Here is a 26,123-nt window from a genome sequence, read left to right on the forward strand (position 1 = left end):
TCTGTCCTTACAGAACACCACCTGCAGCCTATTACCAGTAACCTACCTTTTCATACAGAAATACAGCAGCCATTTCCTTCTTGTTTTGTTACCACCCATCAACCTGTTTGCCACTGTGGATGCCACTTCCCTCTACACTAACATCCCAAGTGTCCATGGCCTTGCCCCCACTGAACACTGTCCCAAACCTATAACCTCATTCCTAACCACTGTCAACTATATCCTCACACGTAATTACTTCTCCTTTGAATGCATCATCTACCAAACAAATCTGCATTAAAGCCATGGGAATCTGCATAACACCATCCTAAGCTAGTCTACTGACTTTCTAGAGGAAACCTTCCTAGCCACCGGCATACCAAATCCCTCACCTGCTTCAAGTTAACTGGTGACATCTTCATGATCTTGACTGAGAGTGACCATGCCCTAATAATACCTTTTTCCTCATTCACTTCACATGGTCCTCGTCAGCTCAACAAACTACCTTCCTCAAAATTAACCGCCACCTTACAGATGCTCCCTCAATACCTATCCACATCAAATCTAACAATGACAAAATAATACCTTCATTTCAACAGCTGCCATACATTCCATACTCATACTGGGTATAAGTTTTAAGTTCTTTGGAGCAGGCGTGTGTGTGTACTCAGTGCGCTCATAAATATAGGTGTTTACTGGTGGAAAAACAATTTATTAAGGCAATATTGTAGCTTAAGTAAGTAAATTAGTATCTGTTGTGATCTATATATTGAAGGTTTCACTTTTACTTGCGTATTTTTCGTGAAAAGCTAATTGTTCTAAAGTGCAAGCCGTTGGTGTGGGTTTGTTTTCGTTATCGACCACAGTAAGTTATGTGATTATTCAATAATTTCCGGATCATGTCTGTCTAGCTTTCTTGTGAAGAGTATCATGCATGTATAGTTTACATTCGGTTTGTGTTTCTGTGTTTCTATACTTCCGTACAGTTAATTTTTCATATTGTGCAGTAAAGTCATTAAGTGGTGTTTCTGTTTCCATTAGAGTATTTATACATAATTCAGTAATGGTGTCTGTTCAAATTTGTCATTAGAAAATATTGAGCCTCTTCAGTTACTTACTCGTTTTGTGATTTCCACCACTATAACCTACGCCAGCAATTAACTTCACGCTGTTTACATTTGCCTGCTGCTACATTTGCCTGACATCCAGAAGTTCTCTGCTCATCTCACCAGAAGCTAAGTTACTTTCTACTAATTATTAATTGATGTAGCAGAATTGTTTGTAGTGTAATTTGTATTGTTTAATCTGCCATCATGTGTGACAACTGTGGATAATGTCGTAGATTATCACTGGGGTGATTGTAGCGGGAAGCTGTTATAGTGCCAGATGAGGCTCGCCAATGGAGTTTTAGATAATGTAGCCGTGACAAGAAAATCGTGACACGGAAAAAATATTTTTGCCCTTCAGGCTGAACTAGAAACGGCATACTTTGAATTAGACAGGTTGAAGGGGGAAAGAGACAATGGGAGCTGGGAACAGGTAACAAGTTGTAGTCAGAAGAGGAAACCCCAGAAATAGCTTTTCAGATTCCAGTGAGCAATCAGTTTGATTTTTTACTTGAAGAGCCTCAAACAGTTTTGAGCAAAGTAGGGTGCAGCAGACTCGTAGTAACAATTGTAATCCTAGGTCGGGAGTAAAGTCAAGCAGAAACAAGAGAGTTCTGCTGTTAGGCAGCAGTCATGGGAGAGGTGTAGGCCATTTGCTACAGGGTAGGCTAGGAGTCAAGTACCAGGTCACAAGCACTGTGAAACCTAGTGCTAAGCTTAGCCAGGTCAAAGAAAACCTAGGGGCCTTGTGCAAAGATTTTGATGGTGAGGGCCATGTCCTTATAGCAGGAGGAGCAGGAAACAGCCTGGCTAGCAATTCGGACTATAGTATAGGTGTGACCTGGATGTAATAGGAGCAGCAACAGCTCACACTCGTGTGGGGTTTGTGGATGTTTTGCAGTGCCATGACCAGCCCTGGGTTAATACGGCTGTCAACGATGTTAACAGAGAGCTGGGAGGGATTGGGAGGGGGGGGGGGGGGGGGGGGGGTGTTACTGTTGGCAGAAACTAAATCTCACATCTGTGCTGTGCCTGTTGACGCAATTGGGAGGTGGGGTTACACTAGTCATGGCCTGCACCTGAGTAGGAGGGGGAAGGATAGATTAGCTGATCTTGCAGAAAATGTGAGGTGGGCCACATGCACACACGACAACATACCTGTGATTACTGGAGTCAGAGGGACATATTTTTTAGGTCAGAGTCAGGTTGCAGACAGAGAGCATTGAAAGAGATTAAGACAGAACAGTGCCATAATGTCTGTAGCAGTATCCAAAAAAATAAAATTTGTGTGTTTTATCAGAACATTAGAGGATTGAAGAATAAGATAGATGAGCTTCTTGTATGCCTAGAAAATGGGGTAAATTCTGAAGGTATGTTGTTTTGTGTCTCTCTGAACACCATGTAACCGCAGGGATGGAGAAATTAAATTTAAGGGATTACAGATTAGCATCTTATTCATGTAGAGTCAACATGTAAAGAGGAGGAGTTGCTACTTATATAAAAACTGGACACACAGTCAAAAATATTGAAACAAATAGTTTTTGTGTAGATCAGATCCTTGAAGCATGTGCTTGTGAGTTGCTACTGCAATATACTTCTATAGTAATTGTAACAGTCTACAGCTCCCCTCAATGTAACTTTCAGCTATTCATGAAAAATATAGAAGCATTATTGAGCTACAAAAGGAAGCAGTTAGTGGTTCGTGGCGATTTTAATGTAGATTTCTTAAAAGACACGGATAGGAAAAAAGAGCTAGAATCTTTGTTTGGTTGTTTCAATCTAGTATCTGTTGCAAACTTTCCAATTCAGGTGCAGCAGGATAGTAGGTCTCTTATCGATAACATTTTCATAGACAGTGCTCACACAGAAACTATTAATGTGTATCCAGTTGTTAATGGGCTATCTGACCATGATGCACAGGTAATGGAAAACCTTACAAGCTTGAGGCAGGTTCATACAAGGCAGGGAGGCTTATTGATGCGGACAGGATACAGGGTTTTAAGAGCAGCCTAAAAGAGATAGAATGGGGTGAAGTATATGTAGAAAATGATGCTGATGCCAAATTCAATTTATTCCACCATAAATTTGTCTCAATATTTGAGAGTTGATTTCCTGAAACATTATCCAAAAAAGCCATTAAAAAGTCAAATAAGCCATGGATTACTAAGGGAATTAAGATAACATGTAAGAGGAAGAGGGAAATATATGTACAGGCCAGAATAAGTCAGGATCCGACGTTACTTGCTTACTACAAAAGATACTGTAATATTTTAAGGGAAGTCATTAAGAAGTCAAGAAGGTTGTGTGTTCTGACAGAAATTAATAATGCGTATAATAAGATTAAAACTATATGGAACACTGTCAATGCGAGACGGGGCAGCCTGACAGTGCACAGCATACCATAGCAATAAAGCGAAATGATATTGTTGTGAGTGATAATTCACAAGTTGCAAGTATTTTTAACAATCACTTTCTGAATGTAGCACCAAAAATAGGATTAAAGGGTTCAGTTGAAGAAGGAAAAAAAATGTTAAAATGTCATTCCAAGGACTTTAGGCCTTTACAAATAGCACCAACATCCCCCACTGAAATTAAGGGAACTATAAATATACTGAAAAAAAGAGCTCTTGTGGTGTTGATGGAGTCTATAACAGAATTTTGAAGTGTTGTTCTAATTTAATAAGTGGAGTCCTTAGTGATATATGTAATGCTTCACTGGCACAGGGAATTTTTCCAGACAGATTGAAATACGCAATTGTCAAACCTCTTCACAAGAAAGGAGACAAGAGTGACTTAAATAATTATAGACCAATCTCCTTGCTGACTTCATTTACTAAAATATTCAAAAAAGTTATGTACTCAATAGTAGTCTCACACTTAAGTGAAAATAATTACTCAGCATGTCACAGTTCGGATTCTGGAAGGGTTACTCTACTGAGAATGCCATCTACACATTTATCCAGCAAATAGTACAAGCCCTAAATAACAAATTATTGCCAGATGGTATTTTCTGCAATATTTCCAAGGCACTTGATGGTGTGGATCATGTTACACTCTTAGAAAAACTCAGGTTTTGTGGAACATAAGGCCATAAACACAAGTGGTTTGAATCATACTTAACGGACAGAAAGCAAAAAGTTGTGCTGAATAACACAAAAAAATGTCGGAGGGTGGTAAAGTCTAGTGAATGGGGAGTTATCACAAAGGATGTCCCACAGGGTTCAATTTTGGGTCCTCTGCTGTTTCTTATTCATGTGAATGATCTCTCACTTAACATTCAGCAAGCAGAATTGGTAGTTTTTGCAGATGACATGAGTGTTATAATAAGTCCCATTCCAGAAAAAGCAGGTGAAGATAGTGTTAAGGATGTCTCTCAAAGAATAATTAAGTGGTCCTCAGAAAATAGACTCTCCCTTAATTTTGAAAAAACTCTCTATAACCAGTTCTGTACACCGAATAGAGTCATACCGACAATTGATGTAGCATATGAACAGGGCTCAGTTAACAGGGTAGATTTCTCCAAATTTTTGGGAGTTCACATTGATGACAACTTGAACTGGAAGAAGTATATTACAGACTTTCTCAAGCAATTAAGTTCATCTTCTTTCGCTCTTCGTATAATCACTAGTCTTGGTAATAAACAACAAACTTTGCATATTTCCACTCAATAATGTCTTATAGAATAGGGGCAACTCACCACTCAGACATAAAATACTGATTGCACAATAATTAGTGGTGTTCACCTAAGGAAGTCATGTAGGCACCTATTCAAGGAGTTATGTATTTTAACTGCACTATTAGAGTACATGTATTCACTAATGAAATTCATTATAAATAATCCATCTCAATTCGCGAAGAACAGTGATGTTCATACGTACAACACTATAGGGAAAAATGACCTTTACTATCTGTTATTGAAGCTGTCAGTTGCTCAAAAAGGAGTACATTATTTAGCAACAAAAATCTTTGATCATTTGCCTAACAACATAAAGTGTCTGGCACGTAGCAGATCAAGTTTGGACAACTCCTTCTGTTCCATGGACGAGTTTCTGTTTCAAAACTGGGGAAAAAAAAAAAATTGTAATTTGACTTGCTCCACATCATATCAATAAAATAATCATGAAAATAATCTACGGAACATGACATAACTAAACTAAACTCATAATTGTCTCATCTGTAGAGATGAGAAGTCATTCTCCAAATATGGTGAGAGTCTCAACCCCATGCTCCATGGCTCATATCCCTTCAATAGGTCCAGACACAAGACCTGTCCCCTGCATTCTCCCAGTACCATCTACTCCAGTCCTGTCACAGGCACTTCCATCGAAGGCAAAGCCACATGTGAAAGCAGAGATGTAGTCCACCGACTAAGCTGCAAAAACAGTGCAGAATTCTATATGGGCATGAGCACTAACAAGCTACTGTGCACATGAACATGTGGTCAAGAGAGAGCTGGATCGCCCAGTTACAAAGCATGGCCTGCAACACACTGTGCTAGTATTGAACGACTGATCCACAGGCTGAGGCATATGGATTCTTCCAAACAACATGTTTTTCTGAATTGTGCAGGTGGGAACTCTACCTAAAACTCATTCTTACTTCCCATAACCGCTCCCCCTCCCTCCTCCTCCATCTTTCCTGCTTCCACACCAGCCCCACAGCAAGCATTCTGTCCTCAAGTCACCTCCAAAATCATTCCATTTACTCTGGCTCCCCTCCTCACCCAATGCAACACCTAGCAGCTACCCATTCTGTCCTCACCACATCTCTGCATACTCCCACAGGCAGCACTACACCACCCCCACCCTACCCTACTATTTCTCTCCTTTTCCCTGTCCCATATTTCTTCAGTAACCCCAATATCCAGCCCAGCTGTAATCACTTCTTGCTGCATTTAGGCCTCAGTACCCAGAACCGACAATGGCCTTCCTGCCTGTGTGTGTGTGTGTGTGTGTGTGTGTGTGTGTGTTTTTCTCCTTCCTACATCTGATGAAGGACTCTGTTTGATGCTACTGTTTTAGTATATGATCCTTGTAGTAGTAGTGGTCTTCAGCCCAAAGACTGGTCTGATGCAGCTCTCCATGCTACTCTATCCTGTGCAAGCTTCTTCATCTCCCAGTACTTACTGCAACCTACAACCTTCTGAATCCGCTTAGTGTATTCATCTCTTGGTCTCCCTCTACGATTTTTACCCTCCACACTGCCCTCCAATGCTAAATTTGTGATCCCTTGATGCCTCAGAACATGTCCTACCAACCGGTCCCTTCTTCTTTTCAAGTTGTGCCACAAATTCCTCTTCTCCCCAATTCTATTCAATACCTCCTCATTAGTTATGTGATCTACCCATCTAATCTTCAGCATTCTTCTTCAAGCCTCTCGATCTCTGAGTAACTACTGAAAAGTACATCTTTCTGAATCTACTTACTATATTCGTCTCTTGGACTCCCTCTATGATCTCCGATATCCCCCCCCTCCGTACAAAATTGTTGAGCTCTTGATGTCTCAAAATTTGTCCTACCAACCAATCCCTTCTTGTCAGGTTGTGCCACAAATTTCTTTTCTCCCCAGTTCTGTTCAGTACCTCCTTATTACTTACATCCTCTACGCACCTAATCTTCAGCATTCTTTTGTAGCATCACATTTCAAAAGCTTCTGTTCTTTTCTTGTCTAAACTGTTTATCATCACTGTTTTACTTCTATACATGGCTACATTCCATGCAAATGCTTTCAGAAATGACTTCCTGACACTTAAATATATATTTATATGTTGACAAATTTCTCTTCTACAGAAATGCTTTTCTTGCCATTGCCAATCTACCTTTTGTATCCACTCTACTTTGATCATCAGTTGTCTTGCTGTCTAAATAGCAACACTCATCTACTACTATAAAAGTGTCTGATTTCCTAGTCTAATTCCTCAGCATCACCTGATTTAATTTGACTACATTCCTTTATCCTCGTTTTGATTTTGTTGATGTTCATCTTATATCCTCTTCTCAAGATATTGCTCTCCCAAGACCTTTGCTGTCTCTCACAGAATTTTCTCGCCTGTCAGCACCTGCTGACTTTGGAATTTGAGTGATTATATCCTTGAAGTCTGAGGGTATTTCACCTGTCTCATACATCTTGCACACCAGATGGAAGAGTTTTGTCATGGCAGGCTCTCCAACTGAATGTTGTCTACTCCCAGGGCTTTGTTTCGACTTATGTCATTCAGTGCTCTGTCAAATTCTTCATGCACTACTGTATCTTCCATCTCATCTTCATCTACATCCTCTTTCATTTCCATAATATTGCCCTCAAGTACATGTACCTTGTATAAACCATCTATATAATCCTTCATCTTTCTGCTTTCCCTTCTTTGCTTAGGACTGGTTTTCCATCTGAGCTTTTTATATTCATACAGGTGGTTCTCTTTTCTCCAAAAGTCTCTCTAATTTTCCTGTATACGGCATCTATCTTTCCCCTAGTGATATACGCTTCTAAATCCTTACATTTATCGTCTAGCCACTCCTGCTTAGCCATTTTTAACTTCCTGTCAGTCTCATTTTTTTAGGCTGTTGTATTCCTTTCATTTGTTTCATTTACTGCATTTTTATATTTTCTCCTTTCACTAATTAAATTAAATTTCTCTCATATTACCCGAGGATTTATGCTGGCCCTTGTCTTTATGCCAACCTGACCCTCTGCTGCCTTAACTATTTCATCTCTCAAAGCTATCCATTGTTTTTCTACTGTATACCTTTTTCCTGTTCATGTAAATTATTCCCAAATGCTCACTCTGCAACACTCTGGTTCTGTAAGCTTATCCAGGTCCCAGCTCCTTAAATTCCTACCTTTTTGCAATTTCTTCAGTTTCAATCTACAATTCATAACCAATAAATTGTGGTCACAGCTGATAACTGTCCCGGGTTAAGTCTTACAATATAATGCCTAGTTCCAAAATCTCTGTCTTATCACTATATACACAGTCTGAAACCTTCTGATGTCTCCAGGTCTCTTCCACACGTACAATCTTCTTTCATGATTCTTAAGCCAAGTGTTGGCTTTGATTAAATTATGCTCTGTGCAAAATTCTACAGGTGGCTTCATTTTTCGTTCCTTTCCACCAGTCAATATTCATCTACTATTTTCCTTTTCTTCCTTTTTCCTCTTGTCAAATTCCAGTCCCCAATGACTATTAAATTTTCACCTCCCGTAACTGTCTGATTAACTTCTTTTATCTCATCATACATCACTTCAATCTCTTCATCTGCAGAGCTAGTTGGCAGATAAACTTTTACTACTCTTGTGGGTGTGAGCTTTATGTCTATCTTGGGTACATTAGTGCATTCTTTATGCTGTTCATATTAGCTTATCCATGATCCTATTTTTTCTTTTTTATTCAGTATTAAACCTGCTCTTGCGTTACCCCTCTTTCATTTTGTGTTTATAACCCTATATTCACCTGACCAGAAGTCCAGTTTCTCCTGCCACTGAACTTCACTAACTCCCATTACATCTACCTTTAACCGCTCCATTTCCCCTTTTAAATTTTCTAACTTACCTGCCCAATTAAGGGTGACATTCCATGCACCGATCCATAGAACACCACTTTTGTTTCTCCTGAGAATGACATCCCCCCAGAAATCGACATGGGGGACTATTTACCTACAGAAAATTTTATCCAAGAAGATACCATCATTATTTAACCATTATCATTTAACGATGCAGAAGAGCTACATGCCCTCGAGGAAAAATTGCAGTTGTAGTTTCCCCTCACTTTCAGTCATTCACAGTAGCAGCACAGCAAGGCCATTTTGATTGCAGTTATTAGGCCAGATCAGTCAATCATCCAGGCTGTTGCCCCTGCAACTACTGAAAAGGCTGCTGCCCCTCTCCAGGAACCACATGTTTGTCTGGTCTCTCTAGAGGCATCCATCCGTTGTGGTTGCAACTATGGTACAGCTATTTGTATCACTGAGGTAGGCAAGTCTCCTCACCATTTGCAAGGTCCATAGTTCGAATTTTTGGATGAATTACTTTCAAACAATATATTCAAAATTATGTTTCAGCATTGTGGATAAGTTATGCATCCAGCATCAGTTCATCAGTTAAAGTATCGGAAACTGTTCACTTTCATAAAGTGTGATTTCTCTTTCTTGCTAATTTTTTCTCTTATGGAATCTAGATGCAGAAGAGCCACACTCACTCTCGTCTCATATTTCGCAGCCACAGTGTCACCCATATAAACTCTTCTGGCCCAGAAATTTAATGCTACAAACACTGCTGGGCAACAGTGGGCAGCCATGTTGCCAAAAATGTCACTGTAATTTGTACGACTGGCAATGTTTCCAGTACTTTTTCAGTGTGTGGGTTTGCCACTTAACAGCTGCTCCATGTGATGAGTAGCAATCTATCCTTTTAATATTGTTGTTATTCCGCTTCATATTTTCCACTGTTTGCATGTTAACTCACTTATTCCATATTCTGTGAGATTCCCAATCACAATCCATAGAACATGCAAACTGCTAACAGAATTTATTTGACACATAGAATCAAATAGACACTTTTCAAAACATGTGAATTTGTGTGGTTCATCATTTAAATACTTATTGTGTGTTCTGAAATCAAACAAACAATCCACAACTTGAAAAAACAATAAAGCAATGGGTGAAAAAGGAACAGCAGATGAAAGCAAGCTTACAAATCTCCTCTGAGAAAAACCAAATTTATGACAAACATGAAGGCAGCATCAATGACAATGAAAACTAAATAGTGTGAAAACACTGGGAGAGCTAGCAAGTTCAAATATCTAGAAGAAGTAATTTAACATGACATTTTGGAGAAAGGAGCCATTAAAGCAAGAGTTAAGATGAAAACAGCACACTATTTCAATAAGGATGTATACAGAGTGGAGAAAAATTGTGTCAAGAAATTTTAATCCTGAATAGCTAATGCCAGTAGGAACCAAAATTACTAATGTTATGTAAGTCGACAACGTACCATTTTTAAACTGGAAAATTGGCACCACACGCTCCGATTGGCCATGGGATGGCCTTGTTGCCATTTGTCGGTTGACAGGTAGCATTATGGTTGTCGGTCCACACATACAAACATCCCTCGCCCAATCACTGCCCCAACGTGATACGCACATGTGTCGAATGGGTCTTGCTGTTTGCGTCCACCTCATGTCAGAGGCGTTCGCACATAAGCTTTGCTTTGGAGCACACACACATCACTTGCGATTTAGTCATACAGTACACATGGCGGCACAGTATTCATTTGAGGAAAAATGAGATATGGTTTTTGTTTATAGACTAGCTGATGGTAATGCACATGAAGCTTGACAGTTGTATGAGGAACGGTACCCAGCAAGACGCTACCCACACCTGCAAATGTTAACAGCAATTCACCGGTGACTTGGCGAAACAGGCTTGTTAGTGGGATATCATGGTGATGATGGAAGATGTCGAACACAACTGGACACTGCATTTGAAGAGAGTGTTCTCGAGTGCTTCGAGGAAGCACCTACGACAAGTACTCGAGCGGTTGGACATGACATGGGGGTCACTCATTGGTTAGTCTGGGAGATTTTGAGGCGCGACAGCCAGCATCCATTTAATTTCCACCCTGTCCAAGACCTAAATCCTCTGGTGGACTATGCGAACATAGGCTAGGGTTTTGCCGGTGGTTTCTGCAAGATCCCGACTTTCCCACCATTGTGTTGTTTACTGACAAGTGCACCTTCCACTGGAGTGGCCTATACAACACTCGAAACCTTCATTACAGGGCAAGGGGAAATCCTCACGTCATGTATGTCCACGGACACCAGGAACCATTTATGTTCAACATTTGGGCAGGCATTGTGGGTGACCATCTGATTGGGCCGGTCTGTCTACCTCCACTTTTTGCAAGAAACTGTACCCGGCCTGCTGAAAGATGTTCCCTTGGATATACAGCTATACATGTGGTTGCAGCATGATGGGACGCCCACACATAACAGTCGTGCTGTGCATGGATATTTAAATGAACTCTTCAATGGCTGGGTAATTGACAGACATGCTCATAGGACGAGGCCCCTGTGACCACCAGACCTCACACCACCGGACATTTTTCTGTGGGGATTCTTCAAGATAGTAGTTCACCCACCCAGACATGAACCACCTACAAATGAAGAGGAATTAATGAATCACATTCAACATGCCGCCAATCACATCAGGGCAATGGCAGGAATCTTTGAAAGAGTTTGGCAAAACACTGTTCAATGCTACTAAGGTCACCAATTCGAGCACCCGCTTTAAGTAAACCATGTTATAGCTACAAGAAAGGCCCTTTTCATGGCCGACACAATTGGTAAAACACTTTCTGTATGTGAACTAACAGCTGTTGATGGGTTTGTTGCCAGTACATCTTATCATGAACCTAGAGCGGATGTGTCAGGACCCCGGCGGATTTGCCCACAGAGTGGAAGGCTGGTACGTTACCACTGAGTGCGATCTCTGGCAGGCAAAGCATTTGTGGTCACGCGTTGTCCAGAGCATATGGCGGCAGGGTAATCCCATGGCCAATCAGAGCATGAGGCACCAAGTTTCTGTGGTTTAAAACTTGTGCATTGTTGACCTACACAATATTAGTAATTGTGGTTTCTACTGGCATCAGCTATACAGGGTTAAAATTTTGTGACAATTTTTCTCCACCCTGTATAATAAGAAATCAACATCCATAAATGCTAAACTTACACACTACTGCCCAGAATCACTTTATACATAATTGTGAACTTATACACATATTGAGAACATTACAGACTTGATTAAAAAAGAAGACTAGTTTTCTATGGCCAGATCCAAAGGATGAATCCCAACAGACTGACGAAAAGACTGTTCACTTACTTCGATAAACTACAAATGGATAATACGTGGTGCAAAGAGGTTGAAAGGGAAAGGTATAACCTCCATATTACTCCGCAAGATATTGAGGAGTGACTGCCACTCAGGAAGAAAATACAGGACTCTACAGGTTTCCATGAAAAACAGAAGAAGAAGAAGAAGAAGAAGAAGAAGAAGAATTGAGAAAATGTCTGTTTTATATTTGTGAGTATTCTGCTTTGCTGAAGATTACAGCTGTCTATAGCACACTGACTAACAACTCCTGCAGTATTAAAATCAAGTGTTGAAGGCGTATTGTTAAATTCTTGTTTACTGACACAGCAGATCACACAGAGACTTGGAATCAGCTAAAGTAGTGGAAGGAGGGGCAAGTAAATTATATATCATCTCCAACTTTTTTGCTTGGCCCATCTCACTCCAGTCCGCAGTCAGCATACATCAGTGCAAATCGAAAGCATTCAGTGAAATAGCGTATTTGCTTCAGCATGTGTTCATTGACCTATGTAATGAAGTAAACTAACTGAAGCCCTGGAAGGAATCCCAGGTCCCAAAATATATATGTGGAGACATGAATATTAACACAGGTGTTGAAGAAGAAGTCAGCAATAACTTCCTAGACATACTGAGCACTTTTGGTGTGGCACAAATGGTAAACACAAAGTAAACACAGCTCCGAAAATACCAAAAAGTTCAGCATCAGTTTTAGACCATGTTCTTCAGGTATCTGCAGGGGAAAATTGTAAAGTATTTATAAGAGATCTCAGCCTTTCAGATAATTGCTGTCAAACAATAAATCTAAAGACAGGCTTGGGTAAAACCTGCAAAATTGCAGGCCTACAAAAGAATCTTTGCTGAACGTAGCTGCAGCAAAAAACCCCTAAAAACATGTAGCACCCATGACAACTTACATAGCAAGCAAGCACAAAGATGATGTTTCCCATAACTGAGCTTCAAGTCAAGAAGACAGTATAACAATTAAAAAATAAGAACTCAGCAGACACAGATGAGGTCCTTGTTGCTGTTCTGAACCCGTGCATAGATAGCATACAAGCTGCATTAAATGAATAAAAAATGAGTCATTTAGTTCAGGTATTTTCTTTGAGTACTTAAAACGTGTGTAAGTTGTGCCCTTACTGAAGAAAGGTAATGCGGAAAGCACCAGAAACTACAGGCCAGTTTCACTACTGCCTTCATTCTTGGAAATAACTGATCCAATTATGAAAGAGATAATAATGAGTTACTGGAAAAAAAATACCACCTTTTTTTTACAAAGCACAGATCGTTTCTGAAGAGGGAGAAGTACAGTGTCAGCCATTACAGCGTTCAGATGTGTGATACTTTCAGCTTCTGACAAGGATGACTGTGTTACAGGCATTATCTTAGACTTGTGCAAGGCTTTTGACGTTGAGTAAAAAATACTAAACAAGCTAGAAGTGCTAGGTATAAGAGGAACAGTGAACAGGTGGTAAAACAGGATGCAAAAGGCAGAGAAAGTTCACATTTCTGCTGACGATAAATTTTTACTAAAACATTTGCCAGATAAGAAACACACAAACCTAGGTGTTCCTCAAGGTAGTATACGGGGTACAATTTGATTCTCTCTCTCTCTCTCTCTCTCTCTCTCTCTCTCTCTCTTATATATATATATATATATATATATATATATATATATATATATATATATGGATGGATATGTGTGTGTGCGCGCGCGCGAGTGTATACCCGTCCTTTTTTTCCCCCTAAGGTAAGTCTTTCCGCTCCCGGGACTGGAATGACTCCTTACCCTCTCCCTTAAAACCCACATCCTTTCGTCTTTCCCTCTCCTTCCCTCTTTCCTGATGAGGCAACAGTTTGTTGCGAAAGCTTGAATTTTGTGTGTATGTTTGTGTGTCTGTCGACCTGCCAGCACTTTCATTTGGTAAGTCACATCATCTTTGTTTTTAGATATATTTTTCCTACGTGGAATGTTTCCCTCTATATATATATATATATATATATATATATATATATATATATATATATATATATGTGTGTGTGTGTGTGTGTGTGTGTGTGTGTGTGTGTGTGTGTGACTTTCAAGACAGTGTAAGACATAGGCAAGAAGTTCTTTTCACGGATGACAAATGCATCAGTCACTCATGAAACATCAAAACTTATACCAGAGGAACCAAACGAAACACTCAGGGATATTTATGATTATGTAGCACGTAAAAAATTAACATTGAAGATTTAAAAAAAGTACACATTTCAGCGCAATGTGAGGAAACAACTATGTCACATTAAGCCTAGATAAAAAAAACTGTAGATTGTGTTACAAGCACACAGTTTTATGGATGAACATTGAGTGTCAGCTAACATGGACTGAGCACACAAAGATAATGGCGAAAAAAGTCGTCAGCATATTTTGCTCTTATGTTTTTAGCATCAGTTTGTAACAGCACTTGTCTTGTGGTGACATACTATGCATATGTGCACTTAATTCTTAGCTATAAGATTCCTTTCTGGAGAGGTAAGACACAAAATGAGATTAGATTAGATTAATACTTGTTCCATAGATCATGAATATGACACTTACTGAGATTCTTATCACTAAAATCTGCAATAACCCTAATAGCATACGTAGCTGAACTCAGACGTTTCAGCAGACCATCAATGTGTTGCTTCCAGTTCAACCTCTCATCAATGGCCACAGCTAAAAATTTTGAAAATTCTACCTTAGCTACAGACTTCTGTTCAAAGTCTATATTTATTACTGGAGTTGTGCCATTTACTGTATGGAACTGTATATACTGTGTTTTATCAAAATTTAAAGAGAGACCGTTTGCTGAGAACCACTTAATAATTTTGTGAAAAACATCATTTACAATTACATCACTTAGTTCTTGGTTTTTGGATGTTATTACTATACTTGTATCATCAGCAAAAAGAACTAACTTTGCATCTTCATCAATGTGGAATGGTAAGTCATTAATATATATCAAGAACAGTAAAGGACCTAAGACCGAACCCTGTGGGACCCCGTACCTGATAGCCCCCCAGTTTGAGGAAGCAGCTGTTGTTTTAACATTACATGAACCACACAGATTTAAACTGCAGGGAAAGGCTGTAAAAATAATGATTAAAAGTAGTAATTGGGTTCACTGCAAATAGGCATATAAAAACTGGGCATCCTTACTACACAAAGTCAGTAAATCTACCAATCTGCGGAGACTATCAGTGAAAAAATTACCAAAAATTTCACAAACAGTTCTACATGTAATCTTGGAACAAAAAGCCAGTTTGGACAATATATTTTCCAAGGAAAAACAAACAAAAACCCCAAAACATTTCCTATCTGAGAATAAAACTGTATGATAGACTGCAAAGGAAAAGGAAAAGGATTACTAAAAATGACTGTGTAAAAAGGCAGATAAAACATTCTTCCTAAGTAACACATACTACAAAATTAAAGATTACTTAGAGGCCACAGTAGTGGGTAGTAATGAAAGAGGATAACTACAACACCCTCTCACACTTCAATTAGTAATCATGGTTCACTGCTTTAACAAGGAAAGCATGTGTCAAGGTGTAAAATGCATGATAGTAATGTCATATCATCCTCCTGAGTTCAACATCTCACTCATAATTGGGGGATGACGACTGAGTTTCAGGCAGACTGGGGAGCATAGTTGCATGTTTGGGGGCATGGAATCTGCTATCTCAACAGATTGGAGTTGGTGCAAGAGGCACAGCGTCATCTCAATACAGTCTAGGATCCATCATGCATATTCTTAGTGTATGCAGGAATAAAGAACAATACCATATGTTTTATTACATGTCACCTGAAACAAATTGTGTGTAGATCAAGAACACTGTACAACTGAAACCAACCAAATGAGACAATGCAGCTGTTAGGACACTGTCATATTCGGAAGGATGAAGTTGCTCTGTCCGGCCACTGTGATGGTTCCTTAAGGCCACAGCCAACCACCTGTCCCATCCTCATGGATCAACTGTCCTATCCTCAAACCATGCATGTTTCATATTCTGTGTGTTTTATCTTTGGCACTACTGAGCTGCATTGCATTACCTTGATAATACCTATATCTATGCAAGATGATCCTTGGATGACTAATAATAATAATAATAATAATAATAATAAGTAACAGCATATCTCTATCATTAGACATGAATGAGCTGTGTAGCAGTAGTTAAGTGAACCAAGTACACTGCAGCCACATAAACCATGTTATAGATAAAAGTCTGTTTAGTAGTAGTAGTAGTTCCTGTACTTGTTACTTGAAGGAAATGACCTACTAGAAATTGCACTGAGATGACAACAACATGCCTTTACAGTCACAGGCTGAGGGAAAGGAACATGACATATAGGAGATTCATGTACCTCTCCCACTTAGATGTTTAGCCGTCTTCTTTCTTTATTTCCCCTTGTCAGTTTTTGCATTGCTTATAAGCATGGTGGCAGCCTACCTTACCACCCCCTCTGTACAGCCATGTAAAGAAATATTTTACAACTCTTTCAGCGCACACATAAAGGCCACTTTGGACAAATGGTTAGTCAGAAAACTTAATGCAGATAATCCGCACAAATCACCAATGAAAGTCTTTTTAAGAGAAAACTGTAACTGCTATAAATCAAAATCTGCCAATTCATCAAAATGCTAGAGGTCTTTGTAATAATCTCAATGAACATTTTGTAAATATGTATAACGAAGAAGACAGATTGTGCCAATATTCTGTGTTTCACAGAGCAATGTGTCACTTCTGGGACAGAAGAAATAGTGACAAATAATTAGAACTTTCCAACTTCATTTGTGGAAAAACTAAAGAAACAGATGGTGTTGCTATATATCTCAAGAACAGTATCAAAAGTAATACAAACTGACACACACACACACACACACACACGCACACACACACACACAGTTCTTGTCTTGAGCGAGATTTTAAACTGTTTGCCTTAGAATTGGGTATAAACGATTTTTGTTTATCAACTGTAACAGTGCACAAGGGGCTTTAGGACATTTCCTTTTGAAGCAATTACAACTACCTCACAGCATGCATGTTTAAATATGGGAGTGGTGATAGTATTTGAGGACTTCAACATTAATTTTCTAACACACATCAGTGGCTGGTCAGGCCTTGAAAATTTCATGCTCACATATACCCTGGGTTCTGCAATCAATTTTCCCATCAGAATAACTCACATTCTAGTACACTAATAGACAATATATTTATAGACCAGACAAAAACTGCTGATAGCATTGTTAGTGAAGTTCTGAATTCTCTCTCATCATGATGGACAAAACACACTAACAATGGTGCAAATATCGGTGAGACACTGACCATGCTATATTGATAACTACTAAAAACCATTAATGTGGAAAATACATCACATCTCTAAAATGTAAATTGGAGGCGTGTATATGATGAAAACAGTGTTAGTTCCAAGTACAATTTGTTCAGTAACGATGTGGCATTAATATTTGAAAGTGCTTTACAAAGAAAGAATTTACAGGGTGCAAACCGAAGAATTCATCAATAAGCCATAAATTACCATTGGTGCAAAGACTTTCCTAAAGTTAGTTTTTAAGTTCAAAAATAAATAAATAAATAAATCTAGTGATACTATAAGGCAAATAAAGAGTGAGACTAGAACTGAACACATTTTTAGAAACATTGAAAATAGCAATGCGGGGAGAAAAGAAAAAAAATAGTGGCAGAAATATTTAATAAGCATTTTTGAGTGTTGATGAGAAAAAAGGGAGGAATGGTTCTTTAGAAAAGGGAACAAGGATACTGAAATAACCTTCCATTGTTCCATTAAGATCTAATTACAATCCCATAACAGCAGTTGAAATAAGAAAACTACCACTTCTTTAAAAATGAGGTAATGTTTCTAGTACACTGTTCAAAACATGCTGTAATCAGCCAAGCAAAGTTCTGGCACATACATTCAACATTTCCATGAGTCTGTGTGTCTTCCCTGACAGATTCAAACTTGAAACTTTGAAGCTCCTTTACAAAAAGGGGGTGATACTGCATACGTTATAAATTACTGTCCTAGCTCTCTTTTTTAAACATTATCTAGATTCCTTGATAATTGCTGTATGCCAGGATCGTGAAGCACCTCAATGGCTTTAACGTTACTACTAGTAATCATTTAAATAAAAATAAATTTTAATGTATTAAGTTTTTAAACAGAACTAAAAATTAGAAAATAATTTCTACTAGACCTATAGAGATTGTTAACCCCTTACATGTAGTTCCAAAAATTTATGATTGTGAATTGTAAGGTTTAAAACAGAAATATGGGGCACATGCAATAGATAACAGTAAGAAGACGAACTATTCAAGTATCAATTATGTATTGCACACTCTTTACTTTTTTTATTTTAAATCTTACAAATACTTTCACAGCTATTAAAAAAAAAAAAAATCACAATTACAGATTTTTAGGACTATCTATATGGAGCTAAGAGAAATTATTTTATACTTCTTAGTCCAATTTAAAAATGTGGTATATTAATTTTTTTTTAATAATTATATTCTGCTTTTAAGTCTAGAGGGTGCGAAATGTTTCAATGAACTTCAATCATTTTGATGACATTACTAATTTCTGATTCATTTCAGTTCCTCTTCACCAAAGTCAACTAATAGTCCACCTCAGTAGCCAAGTGGTCAGCGTAGGTAGCTGACATGTGGAGGTTCAGGCTCTATTCCCAGGACTGCTGATGATTTTTCCTTGGTGGGAGAATTGGTACGGGGTGCCTTCAGCTCATAAAGCTATCTGAGGAACTACTTGGATAAGAAGTAGGTCTCCAAGGTCTGGAAAGTCAGCAAAACAATTACGCAGGCTGTGTGCTGACTACATGCCTCTCCACATCGCACCCACAGGATGCTGAATGACAAAGAATGATAAAGCAGACAGTTGAGATCCCTCCTACGTAAGGATCATGAAGGTAAAAATTAGTGAGATTCAAGCTAATACAGAGAATTATCAGCACTCATTCTTCCTGTTAACCATTCAAAACTGAAACAGGATAATCAGAAACGACAGTGGCCTAAATCTGTTGTACACAGTATTTTTTTTTTCTGATGTAATCCCAGTGCATGCTGTTTTCATGTACTTTTTTCTTGCAGATTAAGTTGGGTGATAATGGAATAACTATTTTCTTCAGTATTCAGAAGTCATTACATCATACATCACAGGTTATGTCAGCTTGTTCTTTTAAGATTCTTTGAAGCAATTTAATTTAAAATATTCATGTAGCATCCCTCGGTATTAAAATTTTTATGTTTTGTTAGCAGCTACAGAAATAAATGCACATTTGCCAGTTTTTAAACTGACTCAATTCATACATTTCAAGATATTTTTTATTGTGATGACATTCCTTCTTACAGTTTGAACAGCCCCAATCCTGTTGTATGAAGGAGCTATTGATCTCGAATGGTGGTTTATCACCTTATGTTTGTTTATGATAAAGCCTATTAAGAAACATATTTTCCTTTCTTCCTTTGTTTTAACACTGCTTGCATTACTGTAGTTATTTAATAATGACAATGACTTATACTAGTAACAGCAATTTGTTAGTAAGTAAAGGGCTAAATAAGCTAACAGAATACTGACCTGCACAGAAAGATTTACTGTGAAGCTGACCTCATCTTGAACAATAGAATAAAATATAGCCAACAGTCTGTCCACCGTGAATGGTTTTGGTCCTAAAAGCATATCACTTAGAATGTCATTTTTAGATCTGTTGATTCTCTTTTTCTTCTTCTTATCTTTCCGTTTCATAAAGAGAGCTTTATCCAGTTTTGAGGGAATGTACGATGCCAAATAAGCAGCAATGAGGAAGTATTTGGTATAATATGGCAGCTCAAAACTTAGGGCAAATTCCTGGGAAGACAGCTGATCACGATTTCCAAGTCCTCTATTGGCAGCTGCATTGCCTGCTAGTGAGAAGTCATTTTCATATTCTGTCCTGTAAAAAATAGTAAATTATTTCAGTAATGTGAGTTTTCACTTGAACTAATGTGGACATGTACTATTACATTTGAATTATTGTTTAACTTATACTATAGCAATAAAATGTCTGATAGAGGAGGAACTTTACCACATAGCAGTTCTCTGATAGAGATATTCCAGGCTGCTTTTGAGGTGGGGCATGACTACCTGCCACAGTTTGTGCATTTCTGAAGTGCCTGCGACCATTGACTGTGAATGCTTGAAGAAATTTGAATTAACCTAAAACACAATTCAAAACATTTCAGAAAATACTGAACCTACATACAGACCAGTACACTTAATATTGTCACACTAATAAAACAGTCTCCACTTCACAAAGAAAATGGTATAGATTCAGTCATTCATTCTTTTATTCACACACCGCATTCTGTAAATCCCATCAAATTATACATTAACAGGAGGAAGCAGCCACTGCTGACTACATCTGTTAAATATATGGTCAAAAAATTACTGCCAATTTATTCAACCTGATAACTATGAGAATTATTTCTAGAATACTTCCATATGTAACAGTGTATCAGGAGAAAAACAGTTGCTTTGAAAAAAAAAAAAAAAAAAAAGCTACTGTAACTCCTCTTCTAGTGTTCAACTTTTGTTTTCACCAGATACAGTAGGGCATTGATTATCCTAACTAACTGGACGACATGGGTTTGGAAAATGTTGTTTTATCAGATAATCAAACTGTATACTTTTATTTATCAGTTTACAAATAAAAACCACATACATTTATAACAACGTTAACCTCTTATTATTACACAGTTAAGTACAGTAGGAATGTACATAGTATAGCCTTGCAAACACAAAATATGTAATATGTACACATTTTGCATGTACAGTACATGTGTATAGAATTAATGCTTCAAAAATTCTTAATTTTGGTCTGTCTATGCAGGCCTACCCACTTACAAGTGGCTAAGTCATGTGCTTTTTTCCACACATAATATCTGATACTGGTCACTTTCATTTTGAGCATCAAACCACCACAAGACAGTAACTAAACACGTGAAAGCTTCGGAAGCTGCAAGTGTATATTCATTTTCATTTTCTGGACACTAGCTGATGAGATGCTGGTCCCAGTTTTATCACCAACAAGTTTTACAATTTCATGTCTTGCACAATTTGATGCCTTGGACTTGCACTGTCAACACTCATCCACTCTTAATCATCATCTTCACATCCATGGCAGTTGAGTTCTTTTAGCATTTTGGACATACCATTCTGTTCATTGTTTTCAATTACTTTGACAACTTTTTGCCATAACTAAAATTTAGACTTTTTCAAATTCTGTTCCTTTACACTATCCCTTGCTGCTCCGATCATGTAGGACCCTCTTTCAAATTATAAAAAATATTTATTTCTCAACAAACTTTTTTCTACCTCCTCTTCCTTCCTAACAATAACTTGAGTAAAAATTTTTTCTGCAATATCATCGGACAGTGTCAATATGCCTTGATCCATGGTCTTTAATAAGGACGTTACGTCGAGTGGAAGAAAAATCACTTTAATGAACTCACCCTTTTAGTTTAAGATATTACACGATGGATGAGTGGGTGGATTGTCAAGGGGCAGTAATCTTTTCTCCCTTTTCATGAGCTTCTACAGGGGGTACGAAAACTTCCATAAACCGTTCAGTGAAAATCGTACTACCTATCCAGGCATTCTCTTGTGATTTGTACACAATAGACATCGCAGACATGTTAATGTGTTTGGAACAACGCCGTTTCTTGCATTTACTAATGACAAGCATAAGCAGTTGGTGGCTGCCAGTAGCATTAGCCCAAGAAGCAATATGATCCTAGCTTATTTTAAGACCAGGTGCTGCTAATTCACTATGTGAAGCACAAGTTTTTCCTTGGCAAAGCTTTCCAACTGAGCCTAGTTTCATCAGCCCTGTAAATGGTTTTGAGAGCGTAATCTTCTTCCCTGGCTGCTGAAGGCTCAACAGACTAGACCACAGCAAGGGGGAGCGGCATTTGTGAACAACGGTTCGGTTGAGCAGACGTTTGGTTGACTGACTTTTGGGTAATCAACACTCTATTGTACTTCAAACAAAGCTGTTACTTTAGACCAGCCATACCAGCTGTCTATATATTGGCAAAGTCAAGACCTATTTAATTCAAAAATTATACTTATGTGGAATTCACATTCTTGAATGTAGATATTCTGACAAATTGAGTACGTGGCTAATGAGGTATTCTTTTATCTTTTTGAACATCTGGAGATTTTCAATTCGCTAACTGATGTCCACGGGCTACCTCTTGTAGACTTTTGCGCTAGGGGGCAGAAGTCCATTCTGACCCTTAGATAGGGAAGCATACTTGATATGTAAATTATATTTACTTCTAGTACTGTCATTGTGAATTGCACAGTTCATCATAAATTCATTTGTAGGATTCTGTATCTCAATTAACAAAAAAGAGGCCCTTACAGGATCACTTCATTGTCTGGATGTCAAGAGCGGCGGGGGGGCGGAGAGCGGCGGGGGGGGGGAGAGCGGCGGGGGGGGGAGAGCGGCGGGGGGGGGGGAGAGCGGCGGGGGGGGGGAGAGCGGCGCGGGGGGGGGAGAGCGGCGGGGGGGGGGGGGGAGAGCGGCGGGGGGGGAGAGCGGCGGGGGGGGGGGGGGGAGAGCGGCGGGGGGGGGGGGGGGGAGAGCGGCGGGGGGGGGGGAGAGCGGCGGGGGGGGAGAGCGGCGGGGGGGGGGGAGAGCGGCGGGGGGGGGGGAGAGCGGGGGGGGGGAGAGCGGCGGGGGGGGGAGAGAGCGGCGGGGGGGAGAGAGAGCGGCGGGGGGGGGAGAGAGAGCGGCGGGGGGGAGAGAGAGCGGCGGGGGGGAGACAGAGCGGCGGGGGGGAGAGAGAGCGGCGGGGGGGAGAGAGAGCGGCGGGGGGGAGAGAGAGCGGCGGGGGGGAGAGAGAGCGGCGGGGGGGAGAGAGAGCGGCGGGGGGGAGAGAGAGCGGCGGGGGGGAGAGAGAGCGGCGGGGGGGAGAGAGAGCGGCGGGGGGGAGAGAGAGCGGCGGGGGGGAGAGAGAGCGGCGGGGGGGAGAGAGAGCGGCGGGGGGGAGAGAGAGCGGCGGGGGGGAGAGAGAGCGGCGGGGGGGAGAGAGAGCGGCGGGGGGGAGAGAGAGCGGCGGGGGGGAGAGAGAGCGGCGGGGGGGAGAGAGAGCGGCGGGGGGGAGAGAGAGCGGCGGGGGGGAGAGAGAGCGGCGGGGGGGAGAGAGAGCGGCGGGGGGGAGAGAGAGCGGCGGGGGGGAGAGAGAGCGGCGGGGGGGAGAGAGAGCGGCGGGGGGGAGAGAGAGCGGCGGGGGGGAGAGAGAGCGGCGGGGGGGAGAGAGAGCGGCGGGGGGGAGAGAGAGCGGCGGGGGGGAGAGAGAGCGGCGGGGGGGAGAGAGAGCGGCGGGGGGGAGAGAGAGCGGCGGGGGGGAGAGAGAGCGGCGGGGGGGAGAGAGAGCGGCGGGGGGGAGAGAGAGCGGCGGGGGGGAGAGAGAGCGGCGGGGGGGAGAGAGAGCGGCGGGGGGGAGAGAGAGCGGCGGGGGGGAGAGAGAGCGGCGGGGGGGAGAGAGAGCGGCGGGGGGGAGAGAGAGCGGCGGGGGGGAGAGAGAGCGGCGGGGGGGAGAGAGAGCGGCGGGGGGGAGAGAGAGCGGCGGGGGGGAGAGAGAGCGGCGGGGGGGAGAGAGAGCGGCGGGGGGGAGAGAGAGCGGCGGGGGGGAGAGAGAGCGGCGGGGGGGAGAGAGAGCGGCGGGGGGGAGAGAGAGCGGCGGGGGGGAGAGAGAGCGGCGGGGGGGAGAGAGAGCGGCGGGGGGGAGAGAGAGCGGCGGGGGGGAGAGAGAGCGGCGGGGGGGAGAGAGAGCGGCGGGGGGGAGAGAGAGCGGCGGGGGGGAGAGAGAGCGGCGGGGGGGAGAGAGAGCGGCGGGGGGGAGAGAGAGCGGCGGGGGGGAGAGAGAGCGGCGGGGGGGAGAGAGAGCGGCGGGGGGGAGAGAGAGCGGCGGGGGGGAGAGAGAGCGGCGGGGGGGAGAGAGAGCGGCGGGGGGGAGAGAGAGCGGCGGGGGGGAGAGAGAGCGGCGGGGGGGAGAGAGAGCGGCGGGGGGGAGAGAGAGCGGCGGGGGGGGAGAGAGAGCGGCGGGGGGGAGAGAGAGCGGCGGGGGGGAGAGAGAGCGGCGGGGGGGAGAGAGAGCGGCGGGGGGGAGAGAGAGCGGCGGGGGGGAGAGAGAGCGGCGGGGGGGAGAGAGAGCGGCGGGGGGGAGAGAGAGCGGCGGGGGGGAGAGAGAGCGGCGGGGGGGAGAGAGAGCGGCGGGGGGGGAGAGAGAGCGGCGGGGGGGAGAGAGAGCGGCGGGGGGGAGAGAGAGCGGCGGGGGGGAGAGAGAGCGGCGGGGGGGAGAGAGAGCGGCGGGGGGGAGAGAGAGCGGCGGGGGGGAGAGAGAGCGGCGGGGGGGAGAGAGAGCGGCGGGGGGGAGAGAGAGCGGCGGGGGGGAGAGAGAGCGGCGGGGGGGGAGAGAGAGCGGCGGGGGGGGAGAGAGAGCGGCGGGGGGGGAGAGAGAGCGGCGGGGGGGAGAGAGAGCGGCGGGGGGGAGAGAGAGCGGCGGGGGGGGGGGAGAGAGCGGCGGGGGGGGGGAGAGAGCGGCGGGGGGGGGGTGAGAGAGCGGCGGGGGGGGTGAGAGAGCGGCGGGGGGGGTGAGAGAGCGGCGGGGGGGGAGAGAGAGCGGCGGGGGGGGAGAGAGAGCGGCGGGGGGGGAGAGAGAGCGGCGGGGGGGGAGAGAGAGCGGCGGGGGGGGAGAGAGAGCGGCGGGGGGGGAGAGAGAGCGGCGGGGGGGGAGAGAGAGCGGCGGGGGGGGAGAGAGAGCGGCGGGGGGGGAGAGAGAGAGCGGCGGGGGGGGAGAGAGAGCGGCGGGGGGGGAGAGAGAGCGGCGGGGGGGGGAGAGAGAGCGGCGGGGGGGGAGAGAGAGCGGCGGGGGGGGAGAGAGAGCGGCGGGGGGGGAGAGAGAGCGGCGGGGGGGGAGAGAGAGCGGCGGGGGGGGAGAGAGAGCGGCGGGGGGGGGAGAGAGAGCGGCGGGGGGGGGAGAGAGAGCGGCGGGGGGGGAGAGAGAGCGGCGGGGGGGGAGAGAGAGCGGCGGGGGGGGAGAGAGAGCGGCGGGGGGGGAGAGAGAGCGGCGGGGGGGGAGAGAGAGCGGCGGGGGGGGAGAGAGAGCGGCGGGGGGGAGAGAGAGCGGCGGGGGGGGAGAGAGAGCGGCGGGGGGGGGGAGAGAGAGCGGCGGGGGGGGGGAGAGAGAGCGGCGGGGGGGGGAGAGAGAGCGGCGGGGGGGAGAGAGAGCGGCGGGGGGGAGAGAGAGCGGCGGGGGGGGAGAGAGAGCGGCGGGGGGGGGAGAGAGAGCGGCGGGGGGGGGGGGAGAGAGAGCGGCGGGGGGGAGAGAGAGAGCGGCGGGGGGGGAGAGAGAGCGGCGGGGGGGGAGAGAGAGCGGCGGGGGGGGAGAGAGCGGCGGGGGGGGGGAGAGAGCGGCGGGGGGGGGGTAGAGAGCGGAAGGGGGGAGGGAGAGAGGCGGGGGGGGGGAGGGAGAGCGGCGGGGGGGGAGGGAGAGCGGCGGGGGGGGGAGGGAGAGCGGCGGGGGGGGGGAGGGAGAGCGGCGGGGGGGGGGGGGAGAGCGGCGGGGGGGGGGAGGGAGAGCGGCGGGGGGGAGGGAGAGCGGCGGGGGGAGGGAGAGCGGCGGGGGGGAGGGAGAGCGGCGGGGGGGAGGGAGAGCGGCGGGGGGGATGGAGAGCGGCGGGGGGGAGGGAGAGCGGCGGGGGGGAGGGAGAGCGGCGGGGGTGGAGGGAGAGAGGGGGTGAGAGAGGGGGTGAGAGAGGGGGTGAGAGAGGGGGTGAGAGAGGGGGTGAGAGAGGGGGTGAGAGAGGGGGTGAGAGAGGGGGTGAGAGAGGGGGTGAGAGAGGGGGTGAGAGAGGGGGTGAGAGAGGGGGTGAGAGAGGGGGTGAGAGAGGGGGTGAGAGAGGGGGTGAGAGAGGGGGTGAGAGAGGGGGTGAGAGAGGGGGTGAGAGAGGGGGTGAGAGAGGGGGTGAGAGAGGGGGGGAGAGAGGGGGGGAGAGAGGGGGGGAGAGAGGGGGGGAGAGAGGGGGGAGAGAGGGGGGGAGAGAGGGGGGAGAGAGGGAGGGAGAGAGGGG

General features: G+C 44.1%; 1 protein-coding gene across 2 annotated transcripts in view; it reads right to left on the bottom strand.

The window, feature by feature from the left end:
* Nucleotides 1–26,123, bottom strand: part of LOC124802805 (origin recognition complex subunit 5) — a 169,364-nt gene that overhangs the window by 4,244 nt on the left and 138,997 nt on the right. For both annotated transcript variants that reach the window (XM_047263809.1, XM_047263810.1), the window contains exons 7-8: nucleotides 20,068–20,198; nucleotides 19,581–19,935 (exon numbers count right to left, since the gene is read on the bottom strand). In XM_047263809.1, the coding sequence (XP_047119765.1) occupies nucleotides 19,581–19,935; nucleotides 20,068–20,198 (486 nt within the window). The remainder of the gene's footprint in view (nucleotides 1–19,580; nucleotides 19,936–20,067; nucleotides 20,199–26,123) is intronic.

The sequence above is a fragment of the Schistocerca piceifrons genome, chromosome 6 (assembly GCF_021461385.2).
Source record: "Schistocerca piceifrons isolate TAMUIC-IGC-003096 chromosome 6, iqSchPice1.1, whole genome shotgun sequence".
In the NCBI taxonomy this organism is placed as follows: domain Eukaryota; kingdom Metazoa; phylum Arthropoda; class Insecta; order Orthoptera; family Acrididae; genus Schistocerca; species Schistocerca piceifrons.